The sequence below is a fragment of the Temnothorax nylanderi genome, unplaced genomic scaffold, assembly GCF_030848795.1.
Source record: "Temnothorax nylanderi isolate EJ_2023f unplaced genomic scaffold, tnyl_v1.0 TNYL_tig0271_pilon, whole genome shotgun sequence".
Lineage (NCBI taxonomy): Eukaryota > Metazoa > Arthropoda > Insecta > Hymenoptera > Formicidae > Temnothorax > Temnothorax nylanderi.
Window position 1 is genome coordinate 124,055 of NW_027249333.1, and position 14,558 is coordinate 138,612.

At 34.3% G+C, this 14,558-nt stretch overlaps 4 protein-coding genes across 14 annotated transcripts in view; 2 read left to right on the plus strand and 2 right to left on the minus strand.

Annotated features, from left to right (window-relative positions):
* Nucleotides 1–98: 98 nt before the first annotated feature.
* LOC139780312 (probable oligoribonuclease) lies at nt 99–14,107 on the minus strand. Of its 5 annotated transcripts, none has more exons than XM_071718924.1 (5): nt 14,037–14,107; nt 1,629–1,704; nt 1,364–1,525; nt 1,036–1,256; nt 99–879 (listed from the first exon to the last, which is right to left on the minus strand). In XM_071718924.1, exons 1-5 carry the CDS (start codon nt 14,090–14,092, stop codon nt 753–755), a joined length of 642 nt encoding a protein of 213 aa, XP_071575025.1. In that variant the 5' UTR covers nt 14,093–14,107; the 3' UTR covers nt 99–752. The 5 variants fall into 5 exon arrangements, with proteins under 5 accessions (XP_071575025.1, XP_071575024.1, XP_071575026.1 ...); XM_071718923.1 differs by lacking the exon at nt 14,037–14,107 and adding an exon at nt 2,101–2,682; XM_071718925.1 differs by lacking the exon at nt 14,037–14,107 and adding an exon at nt 2,106–2,240.
* On the plus strand, nt 4,388–6,868 carry LOC139780308 (uncharacterized). Of its 2 annotated transcripts, XM_071718914.1 has the most exons (6): nt 4,397–4,671; nt 4,785–4,935; nt 5,016–5,342; nt 5,458–5,653; nt 5,766–6,289; nt 6,359–6,868. In XM_071718914.1, exons 1-6 carry the CDS (start codon nt 4,663–4,665, stop codon nt 6,556–6,558), a joined length of 1,407 nt encoding a protein of 468 aa, XP_071575015.1. In that variant the 5' UTR covers nt 4,397–4,662; the 3' UTR covers nt 6,559–6,868. The 2 variants fall into 2 exon arrangements, with proteins under 2 accessions (XP_071575016.1, XP_071575015.1); XM_071718915.1 differs by lacking the exon at nt 6,359–6,868 and having other exon boundaries at nt 4,388–4,671; nt 5,942–5,970.
* LOC139780309 (uncharacterized) lies at nt 6,772–8,955 on the minus strand. 5 transcript variants are annotated; one of them, XM_071718921.1, is made up of 6 exons: nt 8,745–8,955; nt 8,550–8,641; nt 8,110–8,292; nt 7,875–7,941; nt 7,654–7,757; nt 6,772–7,567 (listed from the first exon to the last, which is right to left on the minus strand). In XM_071718921.1, the coding sequence occupies exons 3-6, from the start codon at nt 8,272–8,274 to the stop codon at nt 6,875–6,877; spliced, it is 1,029 nt and encodes a 342-aa protein (XP_071575022.1). In that variant the 5' UTR covers nt 8,275–8,292; nt 8,550–8,641; nt 8,745–8,955; the 3' UTR covers nt 6,772–6,874. The 5 variants fall into 5 exon arrangements, with proteins under 5 accessions (XP_071575022.1, XP_071575021.1, XP_071575020.1 ...); XM_071718920.1 differs by having other exon boundaries at nt 7,654–7,941; XM_071718919.1 differs by having other exon boundaries at nt 7,875–8,292.
* Nucleotides 13,164–14,558, plus strand: part of LOC139780313 (uncharacterized) — a 34,172-nt gene continuing 32,777 nt past the window's right edge. For both annotated transcript variants that reach the window (XR_011720203.1, XM_071718929.1), the window contains exons 1-2: nt 13,164–13,240; nt 13,494–13,728. The gene's annotated coding sequence lies outside the window, so the exon portion shown is untranslated. The remainder of the gene's footprint in view (nt 13,241–13,493; nt 13,729–14,558) is intronic.

The window sequence follows — 14,558 nt, forward strand, 5'->3', positions numbered from 1 at the left end:
TTCATTGACATATTCATAATTAGCATATCAAAATATAATAGTATACAAAATTTCAGAACGATCGGAGGTATGGGCTTTTCGGAACTTTATCCAAATAATTTCCATATATATCATAATTTTATTACAATAAAGTACATTATCATTTCCTACCCATTGGGCTCAACGTTACAAATTTGTCGTTTTATTGATGAATTATTGCAGTAAACTGCCGTGCATCCAACCATTGTTATTTGTTCGTCAGAAACAAATTCTATAAAACTTGATGATTTTCGACACGTTACAAGTTACAGCGTCACTGCAGAATGAGATAGCATATATTTCTCTCTCATAGGATTTTGAAGAAAAATAGGCTCTTGTTATGACCAGGCTTAACTTACGGTTTAACTTACAAGTATCTTTTTCTAATTCTTAAAACTAGAAAAAATCCACATTAGTAAAAATGGATATGAAAGTATAAACTTATGCAGACGGTGTAAAAATATATAATTTATATTATATTTCATTATGTTTTTACTATGTTTAATAAAAAATAATTCTTAATCCATATTGAATATTCATACATTCGTTCGTGATTCACAAATCTTTACAAATTAAATTGCATTGAGCTCTTTTAAGCTCTTTTTATCTTAGACGGCCTTCTGCATAAATACGTCATAAAATTTTTTAAATATAAAAATACTAATTAATATTTACGTGATAAAATTACCTTATATATAAATATTAAATCTAAGAAATTAAATATGTTTATTAAATTATGACATCTTAAAAAAGTGGTTTTTGTAATGTCTCAATTCATTAATGCTCTCTTTTATATCATCCAGAGCCCTATGATTTAGTTTCTTTTTCGGCGCTGAATTATATACATTTGGATTCCACCTTCTAAAAATTATGAAGATTTACTCACACATTATCATATTGTTTTATCAAAATTACCTTAAATATTAATTGCAGGATAGAGTCTTATTATTATTAATTGTTTACATTGCGTCAGCATCTCTATTTGTTCATATAAAAATATAAGAAATCGGTTATTACCTAGCAATTTCCTTGATTGTACTAACATCGATAATCCTGTAGTGCAAGTAATTGTTAACTAATGGCATATATTTGTGCAGAAATAAACGATCTATATACACTGAATTTCCAGCTAATGGACATGAACCTTGGGGAATGTATTTTTTTAAAAGGTCGAGTACTGTCTTCTCAGCTTCTTCCAATGATACTGTACTTGAGCGAGAGTTCTCAATTAATCCTGTCTGAAATATATATTAGTAATGAAGTTACAAAACTCAAAATATACCAATTTGCAAAGGCTAAAAAGTTCAAGAATATCTGTATCATCCATGTAAGTTAAAAGCTTTACCTTTGTGTGATTTTCCTTACACCATTCATTCATATTTTCTAATATTGTGTCTGGTTGATGTATCACAATATTCAATTCCTCACTAACAATTTTTAATTTTTTATCTGTTACAATACAGGCAATTTCTAGTATATGGTGTTTATCTACCTCAAGTCCAGTCATCTATAAAAATATAATATGCAATTAATTTATGTTTCTAAATTAATTTTTGATTACTCCTCATTATAATCATTAGGTGTAGGTATCATTTGTAAGATTTCAATACCTCTAAGTCCATCCAAACAATATAATTAGTATTTTTGGATGTCATCTTGTCTGTTAATAATATATCATCTAACAATCTGCAAATATAATTTAAACATAAATAAAAGTAAAATAAAAAACAAAAATGTTAGTTATTATAAACAATATTTAAAAAGATTAATATTCGTCATTACGTTCAATTTCGTGCGACGATAAAATCGAACACTAACTTATTTTTATATCACGCATGTCAAAGTAAGATTTTACACGCTTCTCGGACATGTGTCATGTTGATTTATATAGTAAATTACAACAATGCAAATAGTTGATAAAATGAGAAATCAATAAAGCAACAAAAATGGGAATTTTCTGACGATTTAACTTTCGAGATAACCTCCAATTATACGTGATAAACTTTAAACACGTGTTCTTCTGGAAACATTTATAAAATATTATGGTAACTAAAATATAAATCTTATCAAATATGATAGTACACAACCGAAGGTTGGCAGCAGTCGGGAGAAAAATAGACGTTAAGGGGATCCTGCAGTGACAAGCGAACTTCCTCGATGTCGATAATGTCAACCTTTCTAATTTTGTTTTCCCTATATCTGTCTTTGTCTAACGAAATGACATCTGTCCTTTTTTCGATTGCTCGCCATCTTTCGCAAGATCCGGCAACTACTGTTGCTGCTCTTCTTGTCATTCTGCATCCGTATTTGCAGTACTAAAATAAAATTCACATTTTTCTTTTATTGTACGCATTGAATCTTACTTCTACTTGCACGATATTATTCCTACATGTTTTCCTAAGGATAGGAGACAAACATTATGTATGTATAAACTGCAGAATTTTTGTTTTAACCAAATATTGTCGTCAGGTGACAGCTGTATGTGCCCAAATAAGTAACATTTTTAATTTTTTGGTGTTTTTTATATAAAATCGCGTTTGCTAGCCTAGATTTTTGTGCGTACTTTAATTCTGTAAAAGATTTTTGCAATTCTATAAAGCCAATTAAAAGATTTATGTGAAAACGATAATGTCGGTAAATCATACGGCCTCAAAGGTTAGAAAGAGAAGGAGAGTGAGAGTTAACTACTAGTTAAGCTAACTGGCCACTGTTGAACTGGGCCTTAATGACGATTCTTTGTTCTTGGTGAAAATAATTATACCTTCAATGACAATAAAACATTGAAATTGACACTACGAGATTGGCCGTGTTCAGCAGACACAACTGTTGAGTTCGTCTTATCAACACTCTGCGTTGATTGGTTGGTTCTAAAAGTAAGAGCCAATCACGTTCGACTGCTACTCAGTAGCTTGGTCTGCTGGGGATCGATCATGTATCTTTTCCCCTAGGACGGAACGTGAAAAGTGAAAAGTTTATCTCTTTCTATTCAACACCAATAGAAAGAGATAGTTACATGAAAAGGCTGATTTATAGAGGCCGTAACCGTTGATCCGTAATCTTTAAGAAATTGACCAATCACAGTCGATTATTCTTCTCACATTCGACTGTGATTGGTCAATTTCTTAAAAATTACGGCTTAAATCAACGGTTACGGCCTCTATAAATCAGCCTTAACTTTTCACTTTTCACGTTTCCGCTCTAAAGAAAAAGTTACATGATCGCTACCCTGAACGCGCCCAGTGATAGCGCGCGACCGCGGGCGCGGGCTGGAGTTGGTCAAGGAAGAGTTAAGCCAACTAGTGTTCCTTTCGCTGATTGGCTCCGCCATTTCCCGATTAGCGCTTCCAGTTTTTCAAAACATTTGACAGGTTGTTGTCATATCAATTAATAATATATAAAGTATTCAGCAATTATATAATATTCTAACTTGAAATAAATACTACTGATATGTTTTAAATCTTAATAATACTATTTAAAATAAAGTGCAAGTACTGAAAATCTATAGTTTACGTAACTAACCTACACTATAGATTTTCGGTATTGACAGTGAATATCGGAACGCAGCCTTAATATACAAACTGAAGTTTCAGCAATTTGAAAATTCCGCGTATCAAGTTGGTCACGTGGTTTGATCGGGAAATGGCGTCTTCGAAACATTCGGCCGATATTGGCTTAAAGCTGGCCACACACACTTTCCGTAGAACGTAACAGTAGGATTTCGACCAATTGCGTTACTCGATTCGAGCAACGCGATTGGTCGAAACTCTACTGTTACTGTTACGAAAAAGTGTGTGTCCGGGGCCTAATGCTAGGTCTACAATGCGAGTCGCAAAGTCGTGAGTCGCAAGAATTGACCAATCACAATCGAATTTGAGGAGAATAATCGACTGTGATGGGGCCTAATGCTAGGTCTACAATGCGAGTCGCAAAGTCGTGAGTCGCAAGAATTGACCAATCACAATCGAATTTGAGGAGAATAATCGACTGTGATTGGTCAATTCTTGCGACTCACGACTTTGCGACTCCCATTGTAGACCCAGCATTAAGGCTGATTTATAGAGGCCGTAACCGTTGATTTAAGTCGTAATCTTTAAGAAATTGACCAATCACAGTCGAATGTGAGAAGAACAATCGACTGTGATTGGTCAATTTCTTAAAGATTACGGCTTAAATCAACGGTTACGGCCTCTATAAATCAGCCTTTACTCTACCTTGACCAACTCTAGCGCGGGCGCGAGCGGCGCGGTGCGGCGACCGTTTTTATAAACACCGCGCGGCGCGGTGTACGAAAAACAAAGTCGAGCGCCCGCGTGCCAACGGTGTCGCCTCTCGCCGCCGCGCGCCGGCAATACCTAGCGATACAGAATTAGGATGCAGTCCCATGCACAGCGAAAAATCGGAAACGACAAAAGGGGAATGGACGCGCGTGCATACTGTGCAGAATTACAATCTTGTATCTACGTGATCTACGTCAGATTGTAAACATAACCTTAGACGCTGCGCACAAGCTAAAAGATTCACATCGTTTTGAAAAGAATAAAGAACAAGAGTGCAATATACCTAAATGCAGGTCCATGCACGTTAAACCTAAAAAAAGAAGGCATAAGCTAAAAGTACGAGCGAGCAAATTGATAGCGATTAAAAATGTCAGAAGTAAGTAATTTTAAGAATATTTGTCTGTATTAATGAAAAATTGTATAATATAGATAATTTTAATACGAACGTGTTTATTTAATAAGAAAGTAATATTTAAATTTTTCTTTTAGCAAATAGTGAATAATCCGATAAAATGTGGCTATTGTGGATATATTATGAATGGTTTTTTGAACAATTTATTAAAACACAGTTGTTACCAAGAAATATATGACAGTGAATTGCATGAATTTTGTATGGATAAGACTGGAATGTTAGTAATAGGTAAATATTGTTTGTTGTAAATAGTGTAACGCTGTATTTGTACCCCAAACATTTTATAATGATTATCACATTGTTTGCAGTTAATAAACAAGAAATATCAGTAGGAAATGACAGTTCCAGTAAATGCATAAATAAAGAACTTGATGGAAATGAATTAAATGAAGCAGATGATGTGGAAAATGGTGAATTTTCTGATAATAAATATGATGATTATGATGATATGATGAAAAATGATCCATCAGGAAAAAAGCTTGGTAAAGCTGTGGAAGTATACGGTCCTTTTGCTTCTGGCAAGTACGATGAAAGTCTGATTGGCCAGGTGCAACTTAAGCCTGCGCTTTATGACTCAAGACTTCCTGCCAAGCAGAGAGCAAAGAAAGTAAAAGCTGATTTATGGAAATTAATAAGTAATAGTTTTGGAGATAGTGTATTTTAAAATATATGTATTATTTTATGTATTAAGATGTATCATATTAAAACATAAAATACAGATATTTTAAAATATATTTTCTTATTTTCCAGGAGGTGATTTTACACCTGTAAATGCTTCTAGGCGCTGGGCATATCTAAGAGGATGTTATTGTAAAGCTCGAAATAAACTAATGAAAGAGAAGGCAGCTTTTGAAAGAAGTGGAGCTGCAGCTAATGATGATTTAAAGTCATCTTTTAGATACTATGAGACAATGAGTTTTTTGAATGAACCTTTAACATACAAGTCGTACGTATATGTATATATCTACACACGCACGCGTACATGTAACATTTATTCCAAAACATTTTATTTTAAATATGAGTTTAAACAATATCTTTTTAAACTTTTTGTTTTTTAGAACAATATCATCATTGAAGTTAAAGAGAAAGAATGCAAACAGTACATCAAATAAAGAAAATATGGAATTCAATTCACAACAGACACTTGTTCACGACAGTATTTCTAAAGAGAGATTTGTTCGACCAATTTCAGCATTAAGTAATATCTCAGATACAATAAATACTGTTGCTTCAGGATCTTCCAGTAACGATAGCAGGCGGTCGTGTGTTTCTCCAATATCACAGTCTGCAATCATGCCAGAAGTTTCTCCATCTCCATCTCGATCTATAATCTCCACTGTTTCATCACAAGCACGATCGAATACGTCAACACCACATGGTATTACTCAAATGCAATTCTCTCCGAGTGAAAAATCTTGTACAGGAGCACAATCCCAATTACAACGTGTGTTTCAACAAAGGCCTGCAGACAATGTATTAATACAACGAGAGGTACAAAGTGCTTGTAGAACATTATTTCCATCATCTTCAAATAATCGTACTCAAAATCTACCTTCACAAGGGCAATCAAGTAGTTCCAATAGTAAGTACCTTTATTTTGTAACATACTCTAAACTTGTATTATTTGTAATAAAACATTGTTTATTAACAGAGAAAAGAACTGCCGATGTAGAAAAGGAAATAATGAAACATATAAAAACAGAGCCCAAAAAGATGGATGAAATAGATAGTTTTGCAATGAGGTTAGCTGCTGGAATGAGACGACTTTCTTATAAAGCTAGAGCAAGAGTAGAAATAGATTTTTTGACTCGCTTACAACAAGAAAAAGATTTACAAGATATTGATGCCTAATTCCTTTATTTTAAACCATCAGCAATATTATTAATAAATAATTTAATGCCAAAATTAAATGCCAAACTAAGTGGAGATAGGCTAAATAAATAGAAAGCTATAACTATAAGATTTTTCGTTTTATTACAAACTAATTTAAGTTTAATGTTACAAATACATATATGGTTATTGAATATTATATTAAAATGCACTTTATTATGTAATAAGCACATATTTAAACTTAAGTATGACAAACATGTATTTGTTATAATGTACAATTTATTCATGTTACAATTATTAAAAAATTTAAATAAACTGTTCTTTGTATAAATTAAGCTTAAAAATTATTTTGCAATGCTCTCTCCCATTGTTGTTCAATAACACCAGTTGTATTAAAATATTGCTTAAATGCATCTCTTATCCCAGTAGCATTATTTATATTTACATATTGAACATGCAGATCATGAAGTGCATGTGCAGGTGCATCTCTTTCTGCTGGAAGAAGTTGCGAATATTGCCTCTCTTGAAATGATCGAGTTATATCTTTAGCCATTAGAAAATTATGCAAGCATACTGTTGCTTGAACAACTTTAACAGAAGTAGTAACTGAGGTTTCCATGGGTTTACGATAAACTCTCCACCGTGCTGCTAACACTCCAAAAGAACATTCAACACTTCTTCTGGCTCTACAATGTCTGTAGTTGTACACTTTTTCAGAAAGATCTAAATCATTTCTTCTAGAATATGGTCTCATCATGTAGTTAGTAAGAGCGAATGCTTCATCTCCAACTAGCACATAAGGTAAATTTGGACCATTTTCTTCTAATTGTCTTGATGGAGGCAAACTGACTTCATTATTGTTTAGACTGATACCAAGATCGCTGTGCATAAAAATTCCTCCATCACTACGTCTTCCTTCTGCTCCTATGTCTACTACAGTAAATAATCCATTTGCATCTGTTATGGCAAGCAATACAATACTGTGTTGACCTTTATAATTATAATAGGTAGAACCACTCTTATATGGTGCCTGTAAATAAAATTTTTGTTTATTTTTTTCATAATAATTTGTTATACAGTATATGTATAGTTGGTCATTTTTAAATTCATAAATACCTGTAAGACAACGTGTTTACCGTCTATAGACCCAATGCAATTAGGAAAGTCCCACAAATCTTCATAATCACATGCTTTCTGATACCACAACTGTTCTGTTGGTTCTGGAAAAACTATTTCAGCCAGAACATCCCAAATAACTTGACAAGTTTCTGATATAATTTTAGATATTGTATTTGGTGCTACTCGAAAAGCATAACTAAGAGACTGAAAGCTATCACCTGTAGCTAAATAGCGAATGCAGATTTCAAAACGAGTTCTAGATGGTATGGGAGTCCTCACCACAGTCTGTTTTGTAATGTGTGGTTCAATAAGAGTAAATAATTCATTTAAACTTTGCAAATGCATACGGAAAAAATCAAAATATTTTTCTTCATCACGATGCATCATTTCAATAATTAAGTTATCGCTAAACCCTTGTAATAATCTCATTTCTTCTGTAAATATGGGTCTTACCCAGAATCTTCGTTTAACAAGTTCTTTTCTTTTTAGTAAAAGATAAAGGCAGTACATCTTGTTAATTTGTTCATAATTTATTTCAGATTGCCAAGGTGTTTGTGGCATTTGTTGCAACTGTCTGCATTTTTGCAGTATTAGCATCAAATAAACTTTTGATCTCATTATGAATTATTCACGTACCTAAACAATGGTAAAGGCTGATTTATAGAGGCCGTAACCGTTGATTTAAGCCGTAATCTTTAAGAAATTGACCAATCACAGTCGATTGTTCTTCTCACATTCGACTGTGATTGGTCAATTTCTTAAAGATTACGGCTTAAATCAACGGTTACGGCCTCTATAAATCAGCCTTAATTGACACTATTATTACAGAATATTTATAGAATAAATAAAAATTTTTTTTAACTTAAATTTTCAATCAATATAATTTTGCGTACCTTTCCGTTTTTATTTTTCGATTTCTAGCGTCCCATGGAGCAGCTTTTTCAACAAGGAATGGTACTCTAACCTCTTTCTTTAACCAATTTTTCTTCATAGAACCGAAAAATTAGTAATTTCGAGTGTAGTTGTTATACAAATGTTTAATAATAATTATTTTCTTTATATAAATAATACATTTTATTACTTTTTACCTTTAAATAGCATTTCCGATTTTAACAAGATCTGATTTTTCTTCAATTTTCCTATTTTTTAGCGTGCATGGGACGCCTGAAGTTGAAAAAAAGTAACGGAATAAGCAGACGACGCGCTGTGCAGCTGCGCATGCTCTATTTCCATTTTGCGGTTCCCTTTTTGTCGTTTCCGATTTTTCGCTGTGCATGGGACTGCACCCTTAACGTACGTCGAATATATGTATAATCCGTTTCTTGTATTTCGATGAATGCGCTATTATCGCATATCTTTCGCGTTGTTTCGCGGATCCATATTAGCATATTGCGCGAGACGATAATCCCTCTCTCAATAATAATATTTCGATCTGAGGAAGAAACGATTCAAAATGAAGAATAGTAATGCGAGCCTTCGCGCAGTCGGCTCTTTGCTCGCTTGTTTCTTTATAATATAAAAATTTTTATATATAATATACAAATCTTTATATTCCGCGCCTCTTGCGAAAAATTTTTTATATATAATATAAAAATCTTTATATTATGAAAAATCAAGCGAGCAAAGAGTCGACTGCGCGAAAGCTCGCATTACTATTCTTCATTTAGATTCGTTTCTTCCTCAGATCGAAATATTATTGAAAGAGGAATTATCGTCTCATATGCAATGTGGTAATACCGCGGCTAATATGGACCCATGAAACAATGTAAAAATATACGATAAGCGATAAATACGTGTTTTCCTTTTGAATACAAAATTTTAGTCAAATCTAGTCTTTGTGAATTTATTACAGTTTTCTATAACAAGCGTCGAACATTTAGATGGTCTCATTATTCTCTATGAAATCTGTATAAAATCTCTAAAGCCTTGTGTACACGATACTAGAAATCGGTCCGAGTTTCGGTTTAAGCCAATGAAACTGCTGCTTTTCTGTAAGAGCTGCAAGTTGATTGGCTTAAACCGAAACTCGGACCGATTTCTAGTATCGTGTACACAAGGCTTAAGGCCGGTATTCATAGTCGGTTCTTATATTTAAGATCGTCTTAAGTACAATCTTAAGATGTCATTAACCAATCACAACCCATACAGCATGAAATATTCCATGAATGTTCTATAAATATTCTTTAGAATATTCATGAATTTTCTATGAATGATCTATAAATGTGCAAAGAACGTGTAATGTCCCGCTTTGAATGTCCTTAGAAATTTCTGTAAATATTTTCGAATAATCTACAAATGTTTTATAAATATTTCCGCATAATCCATAATTTTTTTATATATGCAAAATATATTTATTGAACATTTATAGATTATTTTAGGAACATTAAAAATGGGGTATCGCATATTCTGTATACATTTATAAAACAATTATAGGATATTTGTGAATATTTGTGAATTTATTAAAACAATCTTGGAATACAGACATTTTTCTTAATATATTTGGGAATATTTACAAACATTTGTAGATTATTCGAGAATATTTATAAAATCTTTGTAAAATCTTTTAGAAATATTACTTCAAAAAATAAAATATGTTTAACCCAATCAGCAATAATTGTGTGTTTCATGTTTGAAAGATTTTTTAAATATCTGTAAAATAATATAGGTACATCTTGATATTTGAAAAATATACATATCTTGCGAATGTCATACTCTTGTTTCGCCAGAGACCTGCTTATATTAGCCCTCAACTGAAATTTACTTACGAGTTAGTCTTACCATCATGCGCCGCCTAGCGGCGTCGTTCCAAACTAGCACGGAAAGATGCACTACTATGCATCTTTTAATTAAGAATATTTCATAATATTTTAAAACTATTTAAAAAAAGATTATGGAACCAATAATAAATTTAAAATATTTTTAAATATTTTGGAACGAGATTATAAAACAATAAATATATAGATTTAAATTAATATTTTAAAAATATATTTCAAATATTTAAGAAAATATTGTCTGGGTGATAAAAAAGGACATTTTTATAAATATTTTTCAAAGATTCTTAAAATATTCTAAAAAATGTTATCACAAAAGGTTTTTTAACTTTTTTAAAATATTCCTAAAACCATTTTAATATATTTCTTGTAATATTTTTATAGAAATATTCAGAAATATTTTTTAAAAACATTTTGTGCTGTATGGGTAGGTCCGAAGTTAGAGGGGAGACTGTGGTAAATCGCTTACAGTAATCACGACGATTAACGTAGATACTAAATTTTTTATCAAATTTTACGGGAGACCAGTGGCAACTTTCTACCTGTATAGATACATACCTGCTTGTGCAGATATATACTCCAGTGAAATAATTATATTTATTCCAAAAAATTTGTATTAATGTTGATTTCTACGGTTGACAGATACTTATCATATTTGTTTTCTTATTATCTCGATCGTTATGGAGGTTCTAGGGTTGAATATGCGCAAAACGTTTGCAGAATATTCATAAAATATTCTTGAAATATGCATAACATATTGTAGATACTTCAAGAAAATCTCACGAAATATTTTATAAATATTGCAGAAAAATTTCTAAAAAGTTTTTATTAATGTTTTCCAGAATATTTATATAATGTTCCAAAATATTCTTTAAATATTCCTAGAATAGTTAGAATGTTTTCAATATTTTTCCTAAAATGTTTATAGATTATTTTAAAAATATTCTACTAATATGTAAAAAATATTCTATTAATATTCTGAATATTTCATGTTCATCGCAATGTTCATAGATTATTATCGAAATATTCATAGCAATTCTAGAAAAGTTTCTCAGAATATTCATAGCACATGCTATAAATGTTTAAGAATATTAACAAAATGTTCTGTAAATATTCCAAATATTCTATATTTGTCAAAATATTTATAGAACATTCTATGCATTTTTTAAATGTACTACATTTATTAGAATATTTGTAGAATATTCTATGGATATTCCAAATAGACAAAATTTCATGGAATATTTATAGAACTTCTACAGAATATTCTGAATAACCCGTGGAATATTAAAATATTTATAGATTGTTTATAGCACATTTTTTGCATATTCCATGCTGTATGGGAAAGCCGTATTAGCATCTTAAGACATTACTTAAGACGGTCTTAAAATAAGAACCGACTATGAATACCGGCCTAAGAAATCGTATATACATATAGGCTGCGTTCGGGGAACGCGCTATTAAAGCCCCTTGCACAATGCCAGGCAACAGGCAATAGGAACAGGGAATAGAAATCAGAAATCATGTATAAATGCAGAATAAACAGTGACACAGGCAATAGGCACAGAGTTTCCGTCACGTTGGAAATTCTGTGCCTATTGCCTGTTGCCAACCAATCATAGCATTCGAATTTTTTAGGTTGTAATTAACGATTTTTTGGTTATTTCCTGTTCCTATTGCCTGTTGCCTGGCATTGTGCAAGGGGCTTTACGCTATTGCATCATTGACCGCTGTTACACGGCGCCGTTAAGGTGATGCTGGAGCCGTCTGTTTTACCGGCATTTTTTTGTCGAAACGTAGCGTCGTTAATATTTGACAGAATTAAAAATCCTTCTCCAGAATTGCAGTACATACATTAATGATTCAGGGGAACTCCGATTTTATATAGAAAACGAGAAAAAATTACGGAAGTACAGATTTCCTTATCTACTTTTATCCCAATATGGCGTCTCGAGTTGCGGCGAGCTGTCAGCTCGTCACAAGATGTATTTCATATAAGAGATATACCATTGGTACGAACGCGAAAACAAGTTCCCTGAATTGTACAACAATAAAAACATCGATAAACCCCCCAAATCAAGATTTGGAAGCGTAATATAAAAGTATAATTTCGATGTGTATATCGTGCGTATGTATGCGTGCAATGTAGCGTGCTATCCTTGTCTATATCTTTGTCTATACAAGGACAGATATAGTCGGTGAGCACTTCTTTATCGACGCTGATCGAGTTCGCCTGCGGCTCCAGCATCCCCTTAATCGGGTTTAATAACATCGGTAGTTCTTAGACTAGCCAATCACACTCATTCTTCAGAAGAAGGGAATAGCTGTGATTTGCCAGCCTAAGAACTACCGATGTTATTAAACCCGACGTGTAACAGCGGTCATTCTTATCTTTATCGCTCATCAGGTGTAAAACAAGGATAGAATAAGCAAATAGCGCTAATAGCGCGCTCCCCGAATCCAGCCATAGATTCGCGGAAATCGCTGTATTTCTTTCCTATTTGCCGTTGCGTTCGTTGCCAAGGAGCTTTTCTTGGAATTCAAACGCTCGAGGATCATCCCATTATTTGGGCCAATCGCGTGTTTTCGTTATCGCGCGCGTAGTAATTTCGGCAAGTACGCCGCGCCCCGCACGCGGCCCGGCCCGCGCCCGGCCGCGCGAAGGAATGTAAGGGGTGGCTGGGGTGGGGGTGGGGGACAGTTCCCATCAGGACACGCGCGATACCACGCGATACGGCCGCGACGTCGCGACGCGGCACGCGGCGTGGATCCTTCTGACCTTCGATCAGCTTCGATCGTGATCGTAATCGTATTCGGTCGCGAGCGAGCAATTCGCTCAACGTGCGCGGACCTGTTCGGACGTGTTTTGTCCGGAACGAAAATTTTTTAAGTATTGCGACTGATACTGTCTGCATTGATTCTCACTCAGTTTTTTAGTGATTTCCATTTAGACTTTGCCACGCTAACAGTCATTCAGACTTTTACGCAAACAGGGGTAAATGCTGGCCATATTGTCCTCGTACTAGAGGCAGGAGCCAATGCAAATATAAGAAGAAGAAGAAGAAGAAGGTCGCGAGCGAGCGTGATGTGTGTAATGTCACTATGTGGTGTAACGCGAGTACGTTCGACGATCTCGCAATCAGAATAGCCGACATGGCCGCTTATCGCGAAAAATGCGGGTTAATCGTCGTCCAGCATGGTGTACGCGACGCTTGCGGAGCCTGGAATATCGACCCGCGATCGAGGCCGGCGTTCGAGACAATTTTACATCGAAGGCATCCGAGTATCATGCCTCGCCTCTCCTGTAAGTACGCAACGCTTCATATTTGTTTGACGCGAGTAATTGCGCTCGCGAATGCGATCGCCATGTCGATGTCGTCCCGTCGAGAAGCTCGCGGTATCCGCGAGCGCGATATACATCCGCCATGTTTCCCGTCGGCGCCGTTTTCCTGGAAGACGCTCGTCGCGGTCGTTTTTTTCAGGTGACGGGACAAATATTTATACGCGAGCGTTACTTCTGTAGTAACGTACGATAATTCCTCCGCGTAAACGGGGATATGTAGTAACTTACGATAAATTCCTCCGTGTAAACGGGGATTTGTAGTAACTTACGATAATTCGATTCCACGTAAATGAGTTGCACTGTCGCGGTTGCTGTCTCGCCGCATGCTATGATGACATCAAAGCGTAGCGTACGAAGCAATAAACAATAGCCGAAGGCCCGTACTCTCAGCTCACTTTTATCATAAATGCGCGCATTTAACATATAGTTTACGTTACATGTACTGTAGAATCTTAGAAACAAATGCGCGCATTTATCGATAAAAGTGAACTGAGAATACGGGCCGAAGTCTACTACGGCTTGCAGACTATATACCGTTGTAGAAATTGGATGCAGGGATATAAATTTAGTTCACCCCCATGCTATTATTCTTCCTCCTTTACATTGAAATATCTCTGAAATTGATTTGACGCACATAGAGCGTAACTAACGTTTCTTGCTGTTTCTGCGCCACACACGTTACTTTCCTTTTGCATCTGCCGGAAATCCGACTGAAGTTGATTAACGATAAATCGGGAAAAATATGCGAAGAATAATGTTTTACTTATTGGTGTTTGCTAACATCAAGCAGA

Coding starts and splice junctions, on each gene's coding strand:
- LOC139780312 (XM_071718923.1), bottom strand. CDS start 2,312: ATGACAAGAAGAGCAGCAACAGTAGTTGCCGGATCTTGCGAAAGATGG. Junction 1,257..1,363: donor GTAAGGAAAATCACACAAAG/GTAAAGCTTTTA, acceptor TATATATTTCAG/ACAGGATTAATTGAGAACTC. Junction 880..1,035: donor ACAATCAAGGAAATTGCTAG/GTAATAACCGAT, acceptor CATAATTTTTAG/AAGGTGGAATCCAAATGTAT.
- LOC139780308 (XM_071718914.1), top strand. Junction 5,654..5,765: donor GAACCTTTAACATACAAGTC/GTACGTATATGT, acceptor TTTGTTTTTTAG/AACAATATCATCATTGAAGT. Junction 6,290..6,358: donor GCAATCAAGTAGTTCCAATA/GTAAGTACCTTT, acceptor GTTTATTAACAG/AGAAAAGAACTGCCGATGTA.
- LOC139780309 (XM_071718916.1), bottom strand. CDS start 8,274: ATGAGATCAAAAGTTTATTTGATGCTAATACTGCAAAAATGCAGACAG. Junction 7,568..7,653: donor GTAAACACGTTGTCTTACAG/GTATTTATGAAT, acceptor TTTTATTTACAG/GCACCATATAAGAGTGGTTC.